Below are 18,430 nucleotides of genomic sequence, written 5' to 3' on the forward strand. Positions count from 1 at the left end.
TACAAGGCAGGGTGGAGTCCCAGCATCTATCTCGGTTCTAAATATACTGCTAAATTGACTTCCCAGTAGAGTTGGGGTGGATGGGAAGCTGGGTTTCCCCCCTGAGTGGGCTCAGCTGTCTGGATGGCAATTGAATCCTAGTTAGGGTAGCACATGTTGGTCACCAGCTGTTGCTGCTCTAAATCAGCCCTTGGGGTATTGGCCCAGGCGAAAAGAGACAGAAGGGCCATGATTTTTCAGAGAGAAAAACACACTGAACAACCCCTTAATTTCTAGTGCCCCAAAGGAGATGAAATGCACCTTCCCTAGATAACTGGGGGTAGGTGATGGAAGTCTCCAAAGATATATGCAGTGGGCTCAGAATAGAGAGCAGGTTGTCTGTAAGCAACAAAATGATGGTCAGAATGACTAATATCCAAATAAGTGCATAACACAGCTTTGGGTGGTTAACCACTGGACTAGTTTAGACACGCTAGGGTGGAGATTTTTGTCTTCCATGCCTCCCCAAAAGCCCTTGTTCTGTGAATAGGGTACATATCTTGGCTTAATTTTGAGTAACTGATTTTTGCCGTCAGTGATGGAAGTTTCCATAGAACAGGATATTTTTGGAAAGGGTGTGGGATGGTTGGGGGGCTGGAATGGAAGGAGGGGATGTGCACAGGTGTTTCCACGTTTCTTCCACACTCATAAGAACTAGAAACCTTTAAAAACTGATTTTTTAAAAAATAAATTCAAAATATATATATTGCATATCCTGGTAAATATTAAAAAGATAACAAATTTAAATTCATTAACAAACATTAGATTTAACCACTATGAAACCATACCAGTCTTCAAATACTGCATGATTGACATGATACTTTACACTGATATTTTCAGTTAATAATTCTTGCTTGATTTGTAATCACCTCAAACTCTCTCCTTTATTTCCTTATCACACTGAAATGTGATCATTCTTCAATCCTGTAAGAGCACATAGAGCCGAACTTAACATTGGCCTGAAATCTAGTATGTCAAAACGGACTATATATTAGCCATTTTCATACAAAGTTAACTGACTTGTTTTCCAAGCTGGCAAGTTCTGGATCTGGTCCTTTCCTTGTCTGATCTGTGATGGGGTGGCATACTCATCGGGACATAGGAAGCTGCGTTATACTGAGTCGGACCCTTGGTCCGCCTACACTGACTGGCAGCGGCTCTCCAAGGCCTGGGACGGGAGTCTTTCCCAGCCCTACCTGGAGATCCTGCCAGCGACTGAAGCTGGGGCCTTCTGCACGCCAAGCAGAAACTCTGGTACTGAGCTAGATCACCACCTCCATTCCGAGCTCTCTCTAAGCGGAGGAGTTACTCTCTCCTCTATCCAAACCCTGGGCCCAATCTTTCCTCTTGGTCTCCAGGTTTTGATTGAGGACACGGATCAGCTGTGGCACAATCACTGCCTTCGCGATTTCAAGAAGGAGAAGCCCGAGGAGTTTGAATCGTGGAGGGAGATGTACCTGCGCCTGCATGATGCCCGGGAGCAGCGGCTGCTGATGCTGACCCAGAACATCCGCTCGGCTCATGCCAACAAGCCCAGAGGTGAGCGGGGAAGTGGGCCTGGGGAGCAAAGTGAGATGGTGGGAACAGGGCCACACAACTCGGGCCTTCCAGCTGTGGTTGGACTACAACTCCCAGCATCCTTGACTGTTGGCGGCTGCGGATGATGGGAGTTGTAGTCCAGCAACGTGTGGGAATTGAAGGTTGGGAACCTCTGGTTTGGTGGCTAGAGTCAGGGGCAGAGGGAGGTCAGCGCCGGTCCGGGTCCAGCCGGGACCAGCCTGCCGCCATGGCCCCCTAGACCACCCCCTGTGTCTGACATCAGATGTGAAGCCCCGCCCCCTGTGTCTGACATCAGACACAGGGGATGTGGCTGGGGTATGAGGCACAGCCCCTGAGGGGTGGTGGCCCAGGTTCTTCGAGCCCATTCCCTCAATGGTGGCTGTTTAGAGCAGGGATTCTCGATGTTGGGTCCCCAGATGTTATTGGACTTCAGCTCCCATAATTCCCAGCCAAAGGCCACTGAGGCTGGGAATTATGGGAGTTGAAGTTCAGTATTCTGGGGACCCAGTGTTGAGAATCTCTGGTTTCAGAGTATCGAATGTTGGCCTGAGGAGATTGGGTTTCAAATCCCCACCCGCTATGTAGTCATGTGCACGGACCGGTTCGGAGGCCATTTAAAAGGCCTCCAGACTGGTCCGGACACGGGGTGGTTTTGGTTCGGGAGGATGGGGTGAGGGGTTCCAATAAGAAATGGGGGGGCGTTACTCACCCCGGAGACAACCACGCCATATTTCACTGAGCACTCGGGCGGCAGGATATCTCCCTGCCGCCCCCTTCAAAGCCCCGCTCGGCTGGCGGCCGCCCCCTTCAAGTCCCCTGCAGCCCCCAAGAAGACCCCTGCCGTCCCTTCCCCTTCCCCTTCCAAAAGATCAGCACTCGGCAGGAGAGCTCCCTGCCGTCCCTCCCTTCCCCTTCACCGGCTGGGCGGCAAATGGCTTCTAAGAAGAAGTCCCCTGCAGCCCCCAAGAAGACCCCTGCCGTCCCTTTCCCTTTCTTGGAATGTGGTGGAAATTCGGAAGCCCTTAACCCTGTTCTAGGGAACAGGTCTGTGCTGGTAGCCTGTTAGCAACTGTCTCTAGGGTTGGCAAATAACCAGCTAACTCCCCCCCCGCCACCCCCATGGAGTGAAACATTCACAGCTGCTTATGTCTATGGATGAAGCTGCTTTTGAAGGCACAGCTGCCAGGGCCAGTGGAAGAGTTGGCAATCCTAGCTGCCCTTGGATTGACACATTTCATCTGGAAGATGCCTCCCTTAAACAGCTCGAGGAAGTACCGTTCATCTCACCGTCTTTATTTTTTATATTTTATTGTGTAAACCGCTTTGAAACGTGTTTTAAAAGGGTGTATAAATATTTGTTGTGGTCGTAGATGCAGAGCATGGTCTAAGGAGGGAGAGCTGGTCTTGTGGCAGCAAGCAAGCAAGCATTGTCCCTTTTGCTAAGCAGGGTCTGCCCTGGTTTGCATTTGAATGGGAGATTGTGTGTGAGCACTGCAAGATATTCCCCTTAGGGAATGGGGCCCACTTTGGGAAGAGCATCTGCATGCTTGCATGTGGAAGGTTGTAAGTTTTTTCTTCCTGGCATCTCCCAAGATTAAGGCTGAGGGAGACTCTTAACTGCAACCTTGAAGAAGCTACTGCCAGTCAGGGCCGACAATACTGAGCTAGATGGACCAAGGGTCTGACTCAGTATATGGCAACTTCCTGTGTTCTTGTGTAAGGGCACACGATATAGCCATCAAGCAGATCTTGGTGTGGTCAGTGTCTTGATGGGAGACCAATTTATTCCGCCATTGGAAGTGGGGCCTTAACTCATTGGTAGAGCATCTGCTTTGTATGCAGAAGCTCCTAAGTTTGATCCCTGGCGGTATCACCACATAGGCCTGGGAAAGACTCCTCCCTGAAACCTCGGGAGAAGTGCTGCCAATCAGTGCAGACAATACTGAGCTTCGTGGACCACTAATCTGACTCCATATAAGGCAGCTTCCTATGTTACTTTGCAAAAAAAACCTGTTCTTGCTGAATTCCAGCCACTTTTGGTGTTTTTAAAGGGCAAATCCTAGATGCAGGATGCTACCTGTGTTGTGGGTACCTGAGGTGCTTTGGGCAGTCCGTATCAAAATAGCCTGTATGCTGCCCTTGTAGTGTTAGAGGCTACCTGGACTGTCTGTCTTGGACTTCCTGTGTGGGGGTAAAGGACAGTTTTCCTTGGTGGTGATTCTGTGGCAAGCTCTCCTTCCTACCTTCTTTTTAGGCCCTGAAGGAGAACTCTGGGGCCTTCCTTTTCAAAGCACCTTTCAGCTAACCTGAGTTTCTCCACCCGTTTCCGTTCAGGCCGAGTAGCCAAGATGGCTTTCGTCAATTCGGCAGCAAAGCCCCCGCGGGACGTGCGGAGACGACAGGAGAAATTTGGAACTGGAGGCGCTGCGGTCCCGGAGAAGATCAAGTGAGCCTCTGACCACACCTCCCCGCTGATTAAGACTGAGGGGTGAAGGACCCAGGGGCAAGTTGGAGGGAGGAGGAGAGCTGGTCTTGTGGTAGCAAGCATGACTTGTCCCCTTTGCTAAGCTAGGTTTGCACTGGAATGGGAGACTCCATGTGTGAGCACTGGAAGATATTTCTCTTAGGGGGTGGGGCCGCTCTGGGAAGAGCACCTGCAGAAGGTTCCAAGGGCCCTCCTAGGCATCTCCAGATAGAGCTGGGGAAGATTCCTGTCTGAAACCTTGGGGAGCTGCTGCCAGCCAGTGTGAACCATACTGAGCTCGATGGACCCAATGGCCTGTCTCAGTAAAAGGCAGCGTCTTACGTTCCTGGGAGAGGGGATCAATCTGGCCGTGTCGTCGTCGTCCTCCATCTAAACAAGTTTCCTGGAGGCTGAGGCTTCCTTCCGATTTCCTGGCAGCAGCACGAGGACTTGGAGTCTGGAGAGAAAGGCTTTCCCTTGCTCTTGGATGCTGTTCTGGGCTAGTTTTCGCGCTGGCAGCAGATGTGGGCACACTGTACGATGCCTTGTGCACCATGTTGTGCAGCTTAGTGTATGTCCCGGAGAAGGTTGTCTGCTAGTGCAGGGCTCCAGTCCTCCTGCAGATATTGGCCTGCAACTCGCATCATCCCTGGCTATTGGCACTGTGGCTCAGGACGCCGGGAGCTGTATTCTAAAACCAGCTGGGGGGGGGCAGGCAAAACTAGCACAGGGACAGGTAGCCCTGTGCTGGTGTTTGCACAACCCTCTGGTGCACGCAGACTGCCTAGAAGCACATCTCTCCTTGCATTGCGCTTCAACAGCGATAGTCTGTAGTCCACTGTGTCACTCCAGGGTCCACAAATGGCTTGAAAGCTTTTATACCAGGGTTTCTCAAATTTGGGTCCCCAGATCCATCACTCCCAGCCACCGTGGCCATGGTGGCGGGAGGTGATGGGAGTTGTAGTCCAGCAACATCTGGGGACCCAAGTTTGAGAACTCCTACTTTATACGGTTTAGCTCTGGCAATGCTGCTCTAAAATTTTCTTTGCCATTTCCTGTTAAGTTATTATTAGTGTGTGTTACAGCAACAGAACAAAACCAAAATAGTATCTTCTGTTGTTGGTTGTTGTTCACACTTCATTGAAAGTTTTTTGGTTTTCAGGACATCTTCAGTTTCCCTCCCCCGCCCCCCCCCGCCTATTTACCTCTCCACATCCCTCTCTAACACAAAACTTATAAGCATGTATACAAGCAAATCTATACATAAGGAAAACATGCATCATATGGTACATTCTTGATTTATAGCTACAAATTGTGCAGTTGATTTCCTTACCAATCTTCATGATCCAAGGAGCATCTAGACCATGTATATTTCCAGGAACCCGCCCCACACATGTCCTCGTCTCATATACTGTATGTGGACCACTCTAGAGCTGCTCGTGTTAGCATTTCTTCAGCCCATTTCACATTTTGTTGGGGCCTTACACCTCCAGCATTTTGAAGATCACCATTTAGCAACTAGGAATGCCCCAGTTACCCAGGTTTCCTAGTTATGGGTGTGGGTCTAGTTATCTGGGGGCAATCCAAATATAGCATGTATCCCTAAGAATATGTAGCAAAATAGTCTCTTTTTAAAATTCCCTCCCCCACCACTCGAAAGGTTCAGCCCTACAAACATGTGTATACACCAAATCCCTACTTGTGCCAGCTTAGCCAGTTCCCAGTGAATAATGTACGGGTGTGTCTGTGTTTGTAAGTGTAAAATAGCAACTTCTTCCAGGAGCAAAGCATTTCTTGAATGCATGCAGAGCAAGCTGTAACCAAGAGTGTGTGTAATGTGTTACTTTTCCTCCCCTCAGGATAAAACCAGTGCTCTTCACACCAGCCAAAAGCAGCAGCATTCACACAGAAGAGGAACAGTCCTACGACGGGCCCAGTACTAGCAGCGGCCACTCGGGACCATCCTTGGGCAGTTCTTCCTCTCTCAGCTATGACCCTCGGAAGCCCCCTGTGAAGAGTAAGTGATGCAAACCTTGGAACACCCCTGTCTCCGGTGACTTATGCCTGGCTTGAAGCCGCAGCATGGCAGAGATTGGAGCTGGAGGGTATCTTAATGCAAGGGTGAAGGAAAGAAGTAGTTATGTCCCTCTGTTGTTTCTAAATAGTGTTGCCTAGCAACAGCTTTTGGGGAGCCCTGGGGTTCTTCAGAAGCTTCCATATCAACTATATTATTATTACCACTACTAGTAGTAACTAGTAGTAGCTACTCATAGTAAGTGCTACTAGTAGTAGTTACATAGTAAGTACTACTAGTGGTAGTATTTATATCCTCCTTTTTAACAGACATTTCCAAAATGGTTTATGGAGAAAAATATAATAAACAAGATGGTTTCCTGTCTCCATAGGGCTTGCTGTTTAAAAAGAAACTTGAGGGAGTCACCAGAACACTGGAGGGTCACAGTGCTGGAGGATTGAATAGGGCCAGTTGTTCTTCCACTTCTGAATGTCAGAGAATTGCCTAAGGTGCCTCTGCTCAGTTAGCAGGGGAGGATGATGATGATGATAAAATATTATTATTAATTACATGTAAAGAAATAGGTAGCACTTGGAGACTAACTGAAGGAATTATAAGATGGTTTAATGTTGCATAAGCTTTCATGGCTTTCAAGTTTTAATAGAAACTTCCTATTTCTATTACTTTGTTTTATTTGATTTCTATACCGCCCTTCCAAAAAATGGCTCAGGGCAGTTTATACAGAGAAATAATAAATAGATAAGATAAGATGGATCTTATTATTTAAGATGATAAATTACCTGTTTCTTTACAAGTTCTTCATATTTGTTTGTATGCCACCCAAACCTCACACGTCTGGGTAGTTTTCAAGAAAGCAACACAGATTAAAACAAAAAATTAATACAACTTAAAAACAGTTATGAATTATGTAGATGGATGAATAAAGGCATTTTAACAGCCCTTTTAAAAGCTGTCAGAGATGGGGAGGCTCTTATTTTGGCAGGGAGCGCATTCCAAAGCCTCGGTGCGCCAGCAGAGAAGGCCCGCCCCCTGAGTAGCCACTAGACAAGCTGGTAGCAACCGCAGACGGACCTCCCCAGATGATCTCAACAGGTGGTGTAGGGCTCATAACCGAGAAGGCGTTCTCTTAAATATCCTGGGCCTAAGATGTTAAGGGCTTTATAGGTTCAAACCAGGACTTTATAGGCTATAACCAGCCCAGAAACATATTGGTAGCCAGTGTAGTTCTTTTAATATAGGTGTAATATGGTCTCTTTGAGATGACCCGGAGACCAACCTGACTGCTGCATCATGCACCGTTTGCAGTTCCTGGACTGCATACAAAGGCAGCCCCCTATGGAGTGCATTGTAGTAATCAAGTCTGGAGGTTCATAACATTTGACTAACATGGCTAATAAAATATAAGAACAATACTATTCACGGTGGTGGTAGTAATAATAGTAAGCTTCCCTGAAAAATATTTTGCTGCCCGTTCTTGATGTCCCCCATGCAGTCATCCACACAGGATGACTGAGGCCCACCTGGCCCAGTCAACGCCTTGTGGGCTCCCTAGATCTAGAATGTGCCCCAGAATCCTCTGCAGCACATAGGGACTGGAAACCCCCAAATTCCAATCATTGATGTTGCCATGAACATGGTACTTAGCTCTCCGCCTCAGTCCCCTAGTCTAAAAATCGGGAATCGGAGTAGCCACAACAGAGAAGCTCACCTCCTTAGCCATGTAACAGATGTTTCTTTTTAGACTGTAGCTTAAGGCCTTTTTGAAAAGGGGGCTTAATGTTTCATCGGTAATATCCCAGGGTGGAAGGGATTACTTAGGGCAGGGCTAGGCAACCTTGACACTCCAGCTGTTGCTGAACTACAATTCCCATCATCCCCAGCTATAATTGTGGCTGGGGGTGATGGGAGTTGTAGTTCAACAAATCGGGGAGGATTTTAGATTGATAGTGAAGATGTCCATGCTCTGCTGCGGTTGTTTGAATCCTCTCTAAACCCAAATCTGTTTATTTGAAGTGCTGACCAGAATGTGTAGCTGTCTGATTTCCTGTTTTCATATAGTATAATCTGCCTCAAGGGTTTGATAGAGAAATTGGTGATAATAGGATAATAGAAAATAAAGGTTATAAAAAGCCTTACACTTCAGGTACAGTGTTGTTTATTGCCAGGGATGTTTGTACCCTCAAAATCTATGCCAAGGAGAGCTGAATTCTGCCTCCAGTATAAAATAATACAACTAGGGCAGACTTGCATAACTTCTTTTATTTCGCACCTTTTGTGGGGGGTGGGGGCTAAGTTTGGAAAGGGCAAAATAACTTTGAAACTTCACCTTCAGCCACCTTTCCTGGCTTCTGAGATTTCAGCAAGCATTGCTCATGCTTCTAAGCATATCGTTTGGATTCATAGAAACTTGCTTTTTTGAAAAGAAAAAAGCTGAACTTCTTAGGAAAATGAACTTGGCATTCACTTGGCATTCACAAATGAACTTGGCATTCACTACTGCATTCTGTGCTTTCCCCACACTGCTGCAGAATTGTGGCACGCCTACAGAGCCTTGATTTTCACTAGAGGTATTCCCCCCCCCGCCCTCCCGCCATGCTGCTGTCTCTTCCCGGGTTCTTTACTTTCATTGACACCTGGTGAAAGAGCATTGCAGCACTACACGTACTGCCTCTCCTGCTTCTGGAAGGATGGGGGGAAACGTTGGGGAGACAGGAAGTTGCCACGCCAGGAGGAAGTTGCTGCTTCCTGTGGATAAGTGTGCAAGTGGCTAACTCTCCCCCTGGTAAATCAAATTGAAGATGGCTTTTGGCAATGACTGGATTGAAGATGTGTGGCCAATAGGTGTGTTGGGGGAGGGTCTGGGGGGGGCAATGCGAGGTACCAAGGACAGAAGTCATCCCCCATCCTATAAAGGACCAAGTTCTTAGACCTGACCTGACAAGAAGAGCTCAGCTTGATCAGGCCAAGGGCCATCCAGTCCAGCATCCTGCCTCATGCAGCGGCCAACCAGGTGCTCTCGGGATGCTCACAAGTGGGGGGCAAGAGGGAAAACACCCCCTCCCTTGATGCTCCCTATGACCGGGTATTCAGGGGCATGCCCCCTCTGATCCTGATGGAAATACACTGCTAGCAAGGCAGAGGAGAGTGATGGCCCTCCACACACACACACACACACACACACACACACACACACACACACACACACACACACACACCCCACCCTCCATATCCATATCTATATCTTTGGCCTGCCTGTGACCAGAGACTTTCTTATATGTGCTGGCTAACTTTTTCATTGATCTCTCTCTTCTTTGTTTCCTTCAGAAATTGCACCCATGATGGCGAAGACTATTAAAGCATTTAAAAACCGATTCTCTCGGAGATAAAGCCGCCCAGGAGCAAGCAAGAAGGGGGTTCTTCTATTTGACGGAAGTAGTGCTTATGGGAAACAGGGAGGGAGGAGGGGGGGCCCACGAATCCCCTCCCCCACCATGTCAAACCAACAGCACAGTATTGTTCAAGATGACCCTCCCGCCCCCTCCCGCCGCCCCCTGACCTGGACTGTTTTCCCCAGGGTTTTTAAAATGTGAAGTCTCGACGCTTGCTGAAAGAAGACGGTCCAGAGACTGTTGCTCACTCTCCAGACTCTCTCTAAACTCTGGAATGGAAAGGAATCTGTCCTCTCTCTACCTGCAGTGTTTTTTCTACAGCCCCATATGAGGATCCAGGCCTTTCTGGTGTCCAGCATGGAAGAGTCTCTACTTGGAGTTACTGTTCCAAAGAAAGGCCTGGCTGCTTCTTCTTTTCAAACTCCCATCTGGAATCCAGGAATCCCGGTTCATGCCAGGGCTTTGCCAGCCCTCTGTTGGGTCATGCCTGGATTATACCCCTCTCTTATACCCCTAAATTAAGTTCCCAGATTTCCAACATTCCTCTTATTGCTGAAACCCTTATACAGATCTGACTTGATTTGGCCTTCCTGTACATGGGCTTCTGTGGATTTCTTCCTTCTGTTCACTTGGGGAGGAAGAAATGAACCCCTCCTTTCTCCTTATTAAACTCATAGGAAAAACAGCACAGAAAATTGAGCGGAGGGCATTTGGGAGGAGGGGGGGAGTCACTTTGCACAAATCTAAATTTTAAGCACTCGGTTGAGTTTTAAATTGAGCTCTGCTTCTAGAAGCCAACTTATTTTAAAATGAATAGTGAAGGAGTGATGTAAAGAATTGGGTCTCCCCCCCCCCCAACAGACTGACCTCGGCTGTCTTTATTTTATTTTTTCTTCCCTCCCCACTCAGCTTTTATTTGTTCTGAGTGAGTGTGTGTGTGTGTGTGTTTTAAAGCAGGCACTTTAATTCCACCAGTTCCCTGCAAAGAACTTCAGGGGAGTCACAGAATAGTTTTTCAGTCTTTCTTCATGTTCACATCAAGCCACTTGATGGGAAGATGGTGAGATTCCTGTTGCCCTGGAATCCATCAAAGGCTCTTTTCGGCACCTGATTTGGAGAAAGCGCTGGGCAAATGATATGGACGTTTTGCCTGTCTGAGAGCACCCTTCTCTGCAATTGAGTTTGGAGCAGCATTTCCCTGCAAGAGAGGCCAGCAGGAAAAATGCAGCAAGTTGCCTCAATCTGGTCTGCCAGAAGGGAGTCTTGCTGTTCTGCCTCTGCAGGGGTTAAATCACGAATCCTTGCTGGTGATGGGTGTGGAAAAGGACAGAATCACTTCTGGGAGACTCAAGGCGAAATGGACTTTGCCTAGGAGGGATTATGGTGGGGTCTGGCCCTTTCCTGATACAGGGGAACAACTGAAATTCTCCCGACGGTTTTCTCAACCCAGCCTTGTAAATCCTGATCGTGCAAGAATGTTTCACAGCTACCCTGGGACACAATTGATGGTAACGGTAGCCACAGCTGAAAAAGACCCTGCTAACGTGTAAAACTGGTGATTCTCAACATCTGGGGTTGGATGGGACCTTTTTTTGCTGTTAAGCGTGTGCCATGCAGGGTGTGCAGAACCCCCTTGATGTCTTCGGTCTGATCGAATAAACAATGTTCTTGGAGTTCCAACAAAATTTTCATTATGATGGTATTTTAAACTGGGGCTTTCTCTCTCTCTCTCTCTCTCTCTCTCTCTCTCTCTCTCTCTCTCTCACTGTTCGGAAGCTATTTCAAGTGCCCTGAAGCTTTAATGGCATTGTGTAGCATTTCAAGATGTGTTGTGCTATTTGGGGAGCGGGGGAATCATGCTCCTTTTGCTTTTGATGTATTTAATTTTGCTGTATGGATTTAGTTAATTACATAGATAATCTTCTGCCAACTGTTGTACTTTAGTGTGTGCTCTCCTTTTATAATGGGTGGGAGGAGGGGAATGTTAAGACTCTTCAAACTATGTCTCAGCCATTGAAGAAAGAGTGTTGGGTTCTCTGGAGTGCTAAATTTGGAAGCCTAGCGTATAACCCCGGAAAATGCCCTTCCCACCTGGCACTGTGATGCCTTTGTTTTGTATCAGTTTTGGTGTAGGCCAGTGATTCTCAAACTTGTAGCTCAACAGATGTTGAGCTACAACTCCCATCATCCCCCAGCCACAATGGCTGGGGATGATGGGAGTTGTAGTCCAACATCTGGGGACCCAGGTTTAAGAAATTCTATTGTTGAAGACGACTCTGTAGTGCTACCATTTTACGATGCAGTGACTGGGAAAGATCTCAAGCATATTTGATTGAGCAAGGAGAATTAGGCACCTCGGTGGACTTTGTTCCACTAGATATTTTAGTTGCCCCTTAATTTGAGAGAGGAGGTTTTTGCCAGGTGATTGAGATCAATGCCTGGGTGTTTCTCACCAGACTGTTGACACTGTTACTGGCTATGCTCTTGGTTATATTCTCCCATTAAAATTGGGTTGTCTTTATCTGAGAATTTGGCCACCTGTCAGTATTTTGGACTAGTTTGGTGGCTTTCTCCGATTAAAAAAGTTTTGTGCAACAATTGTGACTTCTAACTCGATCATATTGGAACACATTTTCTTGCTGCGGGGGGGACGGGGAAGCATATCCTCTCTGTGAGGGCTTCACATTGTATATCCCTCTCTGGCTTGGAAGATGACTTTTTCTTTTTAAGCCAGATGTTAAATTGGTTGGCTTGAAGTAAAATTTTGAACCTTCTTTTTAATGGAGAGCTGGCACGCAAATGGAATCTGTTTCAGAGTAAAACTACTCCGCTTCCTATCCCCTTTGGGTGTCCAACACATCTTAAGATGGGTGCAATCTTCAGTGCTACACTACAGGCAAAGGAACCAAACTGAAGCACCCTTTTTGCTTACCACAAGGGAAAGGTAATGCTGAATTGCATTTGTATTTTGGTCCCCAATTGTAAATAACAATTTTCTATGTTACTTTTTTGTGGTAACTGGAGATGAATATTTTAACTAGATAAGTAATCCAAATGGACGGAAATCGTGTCTCAATAAAAGCCAAACACTGGACTTTGTCTCTTGTTGATTCCCTCTGCATCTTGAGCGTGTTACCTCCTGAACCTTTTGCTTTCCAAAATAAGTTGTGTTGTTGGTCACATTTATATCTTGTCCTTCCACTTAAGGCAGTATTCCTCCAGTTGTCGACTTAGCTGTGCTAAGTCTCCATGAGAAATGCATTCAAGGTCCTGTGGTTCAAAGTACCACCCTGCAGAGCAGGGGTTCCCGACGGTGTACTAGTACCCCTAGGGGTGCTTGCACAGCTCCCCGGAAGTACTCGGAGCCCCCCTGCAGACATGCTATTTGTTCTCTACCTGAGGATTGCCAGCTTGAAGCAGACACATTGGAAGCGATGTGTCCCCTGCAGAAGGAGAGGGAAGAGGGTGAAGACCCTCCCCCTCGGCTCCTGATTGGCTGGCTATGTGTTGAAGCTCGGCATACTCCTCCCCTCAGCCTGACTGACAGACTTCAAATTGGCATCGAGTGGTCCAATTAAAATTAATAGGACAATAAAACGTGCCCCGTAAATTTCAGTAAGACTGCTCATGAGTAACTTACTATGGATGTGAGCCAGTGACTGGATTAGCCTGTCTCATTACTGCACCATTTAAGAGTGTGCACGCACATATATACATAAAAACACACACATTTAAAGTGCTATAGTTAGGGAGATGGGCTGCTACAGTCCGTGGCTTAATGTATCCTTCTGAATAAGAATGGTTCTACTCACCTCCATAGAAGACAATATATTCACTTTATAGAAGACACCTTGTAGTTTACTTCACCTTATAGAAGATAACTTGTTCACAATTCAGAGTATAGATAGAGTCTAGGAACACGAAGCTGCCATCTACCGAGTCAGACCATTGGTCTATCTAGCTCAGTATTGTCTTCACAGACTGGCAGCGGCTTCTCCAGGGTTACAGTCAGGAATCTCTCTTAGCCCTATCTTGGAGATGCTGCCAGGGAGGGAACTTGGAACCTTCTGCTCTTCCCAGAGCGGCTCCATCCCCTGAGGGGAATATCTTCCAGGGCTCACACTTCTAGTCTCCCATTCATATGCAACCAGGGTGGACCCTGCTTAGCAAAGGGGACAAGTCATGCTTGCGACCACAAGACAGCTCTCTTCCCATCTATAAATGGATCATTCTGATCCATTTGATTTTAATAAGTATGGACAGGGGCCCCCATTGTGTGCTCTCCCATAACCTGGGCTGCTGTGCCTCAGGCCATGCCTCATGCTTCAGGGCTCACAATCTAAAAAGAAACACAAGACAGACACCAGCAACAGTCACTGGAGATCCTGTGCTGGGGGTGGATAGGTCTCTAGCTGTACAGGCGAAAGACCATTGTTTTGCACTTCTGCTTGCCATGCCCCACCACACAGGTTCGCCAGGAGTTGTGTTTGGTCGCTTATGTGAAAAATAATACTAAAGATTTTTTTATTTACAAGTGTGTTCAAAGTTTCAGAGTATTCACGCTTAACTTGGCTACAGAGAACTTTGGAGCTGGTCAGGGGTGGCACGACCCGTGGGCTGCCATGTTCAAAGAAACGTGGGGCACCAGGGCTGCCGCTGCGGACCCCCTCATTTGCCTCCAGAAAGGCAGGCAAGCTGAAGTAAGGGGGGGTGGGCGGACTGGGGCGGGTGAATGAGGGGGCAAGCAAGGCGAACGGGTGGGGCAGAAGCTTCTGAAGGGGTGCCCAGCTCAGCTATTGAACACGAGTCCTAAAGAGTTGACTACTGTAGTGGCAGGTGATAGAGTGGCCATGCCCCCCCCGCAAACCCTGGGTTTTATCTGATCTTTTTTTAAGCATCTCACACAGTTTGCTTAGCCCACCCAGATTCTCCCAGATTTCCGATTTTGTTCTTTTCTTAAAGCTAAGCTTTAGCCCTTGTAGAAGTGGAGTTATGGAGCAAAACGTGCAGTCACTCTTCTGCTCAGAAATGATGGTCAAGCCAATTTACATAACATGCAAATTAGGCACCCGGATTTGGAAAGCCAGAATAGGGCAACCCCGGCCATACCTAACGTGACTGGAGGTCCCCAAGCATAGGGGGGCCGTCACACTGGCACGCTGCCTTGTGCTTCCCTCTGCTGTGCTTGAAGTTTTTGCTATAGGAAGATCCCAATCTCAGAGCACAAGTGCCCCTGTGGCTCAGGGCAGGTAGAAACAGCAGGACACCTTCTTCTGCAGCGCCTGTTCTACGGGCCCATCTGTGCCTCCCTCATCTATTGCATGGTTATCCTGGGCAAATGAACCTGTTTTATACTTCTTCTTTTTAATTAATTTATTTTTTACTACAAAGAAGGAAGAAATCCCATCTCTTGAAATCAAAGCATACAAAGTTTTTCGCCAAGAATCAATGGTCAGGGATAAAGTAAAAAGAGAAATAAAATAACAAGACAGACAACTTCCACCAACTGGATTTCAATCACGAAGCCATAGATCACAGATCAAAACCAGATCTCGGAAACAAACAATGACCTTGTTGAACATTATATTTTATGAAAGTTCCCAAGTTAATAAAAAGAATTCTAATGAAGAGTTATTCACATAAGCCAAAACTTTGGAAACAGAGGCATATTCCCATAATTTTTAATAACCCAATCCCCTGAGGGGAAGATCTTACAGTGCTCACACTTCTAGTCTCCCATTCATATGCAGCAAGGGTAGACCCTGCTTAGCTAAGGGGACAAGCCATGTTTGCTACCACAAACCACCTTGGAGAAGCCGCTGCCAGCTTGTGTAGGGAATACTGAGCTAGATGGACCAATGATAGCTTACTATGTTCCTGCTACCCTTGCAATCAAGGACCTGTTGCTGCAGGTCTTCTAGTCCCTCTCTGATCTCGGGCTGGGTGGATGACTGCTCCCTACCCCTTCGAGATGAAGGACCTTGCATGGGGACTCACAGTGAGGATATGGACAAGTACATGCCGTCTTAATACATCTGTCGCTTATGGAAAGTGCATGCCCAGAGTGACACTTGAACACCTCTAGATAATGCAAATATGATGCCTCAGAAGGAGTGACTTTGGATTGGATAAAGAAGAAAAACTCGGGATGAATCTGTAGCCGGATCCATGATCTGTTCTCCAATCAGTGGGGAGTCTCTGAGCAAATAACTTCAGGGTGGAGAAAAGACCTGGGCAAGTGATGTGGAGCTGCAGGGATGCAGTCCTAGAACCTTTTCTTCTCCAGGGTCTCAAAAGGGATGCAAAGCCCTTTGCTTTCTAAATGGAAATGCTATTACAACAGTTGGTTACAGAACTGAATATATAATTGAATATCAGACTAGAATTAAGTTTATTACCATCCCCCCTCTTTTCGGTTAAAAGGAGTATCCTCCACCCTTTGGAGCTGACAATCCAGACTGCTCTTCTGGGTGAAAAGCCTCATGAGGTTCAAGCTCTGTAGTGTTAGGAAAATATTCTTGACTTTTTATAACAGAACCCTGCAACTCATTGCATTTATCCGAGTGTGTGTGTGTGTGTGTGTGTGTGTGTGTGTGTGTGAGAGAGAGAGAGACCGATCGACTGACCCCCCCCCCTTGAGCTCGACATGGCTATGGAGCATGGTTATCAGGGTGTTGTAGGTTGTTAATTTTTACCCCCAGTAGGTAAAACAGCAGAGCACTAAGGAAGAGAGTACACACTCCAGTTACAGAGTAGGTAGCAGAGGATGGTTTAGTTGTTGCAGCTATTTAGAGAAAACACATGGAGATTCTTCTTGTAGAACTAAATGCTAAGTATTTATTGGTTAAGTACATTTCAATAGGAAAGCCTAAACCTAATCTAAAGGACTACATAATGAATAGGTAAGGAGGGAGAGAGATGTTTCCATCTGTTCTCTAAGAGGAAAGGAAGGATTGTGATTCAGCATAGGAAGTGTGGAAGAGTCAGTTCAGGGGTCACAGAGCAGAGACAGGTAGAACAGTTAGGGAGACCCTGACTCACTATCTCTACTCCCAATGACCCAAGTGGTCCTCAGGATAGTTGGTGCAAAAGGTGGATGCACTGGAACTCCATTTCCAACAGGGGTGGGTGTAGCTATGGGCACTGCCAGGGAGAGAGCCTGTACTACTGAATTTGTGACTACAGCCTTGGACCGGAGCAGTGGCGCACCTAGGTAATTTTGGAGCCCGGACCTGAAGGATTTTGGATTTTATTTTGGTTCTCTTACCTCTTGTCTCTACTTGTCCCAACCCACACACAAACCTGGTTACTAGGGTTTTAAAAAGGGATTGTTTGTCTTTCTGTCCCAAAGTGGGTAGATGGTGTCAGCAGGTTATGTAATTGAAAGGAGGCCTTTTGGGGAAATGGGGGTCCCTAAAGGCCATCCAGTCTGTCACACCCACTCACAAATTCTTAAATACTTGGAAACCCACCCCACCCCACCCCCTGGCTTCCTCTTTATCCTAAGTGAAGGGTCCCTGTTCCAGGTGACTTCAGGGACCTTTGGAAATAGCTTTGGTCTACACAAGAGAGATGGCACAATAAGCCTTTAAGGTCAAAGGACTCGTTTTTCTTCAAACAGATTGGCTTCTGAGCCATGCTCCTGCTGTTATTGAGGAGAATGTCACAAGAAAGGATTGGTCTTGTTTCCCACTTTTTAGAGCCAGGATTCCGCTCTGGCCAGTTGTTTTACTAGCACCTTGTTGCTGTTAGGAATTTTGGAGATCATAATAGTAGCATTGTTTTCTTAATTTAAAATGGACTGCTTGCTAAAACATGCTACAGATGCTTCAGCACTGGCTCGACCACATTTCTTTCCATAGGCCTAAATCCTAAGAATTTAGCAAGCTACCTGATGGAAACAGTTGTGTACTTACTTTTGTCCTGTTTTGTAAGAGATTAAAAGCTTAATAAATAATGCAGTTGTGGGCATGCTTACAGTATCTATGAGTGTGGAAATAGCTGTAGGTGTCTCAAAAGGAAAGAGTTTATACCTTCCTGCCTGAATCATATATGTGGGTGAGGTGGGACTTAATCTGTGCTAGGGATTAAGTGAATTTCCATCAGATCAAGCAAAACTTTGGACTAACCCACATAGCCTCACTTACTTGCCCTATACAGATATGTGTATCATGTATATGTGTTTGTGTAAGGAAGCTGCCGTATACAGAATCAGACCATGAGTCCAACTATCTCAGTATTATCTACTCAGACTGGCAGCGGCTCCTCCAAGGTTGCAGGCAGGAGTCTCCCTGGCAGCCCTCTCTTGGAGATCCTGCCAGGGAGGGAACTGGGAACGTTCTGCATGCAAGTATGCAAGGAACCCCTGCTAACTGGGCAAAGAGGCACCTTTTACCGTGGTGGTTCTCTTTATTTAGCAGGAGGAGAGTAACTGGCCCTATCCACCCCCAGCATAGTACTTCCAGTGACTGTTGCTGGTGTGTGTCTTATTTTTCTTTTTAGAATGTGAGCCCTTTGGAGACAGGGATCCATCTTATTTGTTTGTTAGTTCTCTGTGTAAACCGCCCTGAGCCATTTTGGAAGGGTGGTATAGAGATCGAAATAATAATAATAATAATAATAATAATAATAATAAATATGCAGATGTTCTTCCCAGAGTGGCCCGATCCCTAAGGGGAATATCTTACACATGCTTTCTCCCATCCAAATGCAAACCAGGGTGGACACTGCTTCGCAATTCATGCCTGCTACCACAAGAACAGCTCTCCTCCTCGCCCTCATGTTAAAAATGAACCTGGCTACAGAACCCGCAAATGCATGATACAGATAGGAAGTGTTCTATTGTAACTGTGTTCAACGTATGTGAATATAGTGTGCACAGACCTGTACCTTTGTTCAGTACACTCCATTGTATGAGTGCTGAGTATAATGTGTGAATAGGCT

At 46.7% G+C, this 18,430-nt stretch overlaps 1 protein-coding gene across 1 annotated transcript in view; it reads left to right on the plus strand.

Annotated features, from left to right (window-relative positions):
- ELOA (elongin A) overlaps positions 1-12,581 on the plus strand; it is a 51,327-nt gene extending 38,746 nt beyond the window's left edge. Inside the window, exons 8-11 of the mRNA XM_053268306.1 lie at positions 1,398-1,578; positions 3,934-4,045; positions 5,923-6,080; positions 9,423-12,581. Coding sequence (XP_053124281.1) covers positions 1,398-1,578; positions 3,934-4,045; positions 5,923-6,080; positions 9,423-9,484 — 513 coding nt within the window. The 3' untranslated portion in view covers positions 9,485-12,581. The remainder of the gene's footprint in view (positions 1-1,397; positions 1,579-3,933; positions 4,046-5,922; positions 6,081-9,422) is intronic.
- The last annotated feature ends 5,849 nt before the right edge of the window (positions 12,582-18,430 follow it).

The sequence above is a fragment of the Hemicordylus capensis genome, chromosome 7 (genome assembly GCF_027244095.1).
Source record: "Hemicordylus capensis ecotype Gifberg chromosome 7, rHemCap1.1.pri, whole genome shotgun sequence".
NCBI lineage: Eukaryota > Metazoa > Chordata > Lepidosauria > Squamata > Cordylidae > Hemicordylus > Hemicordylus capensis.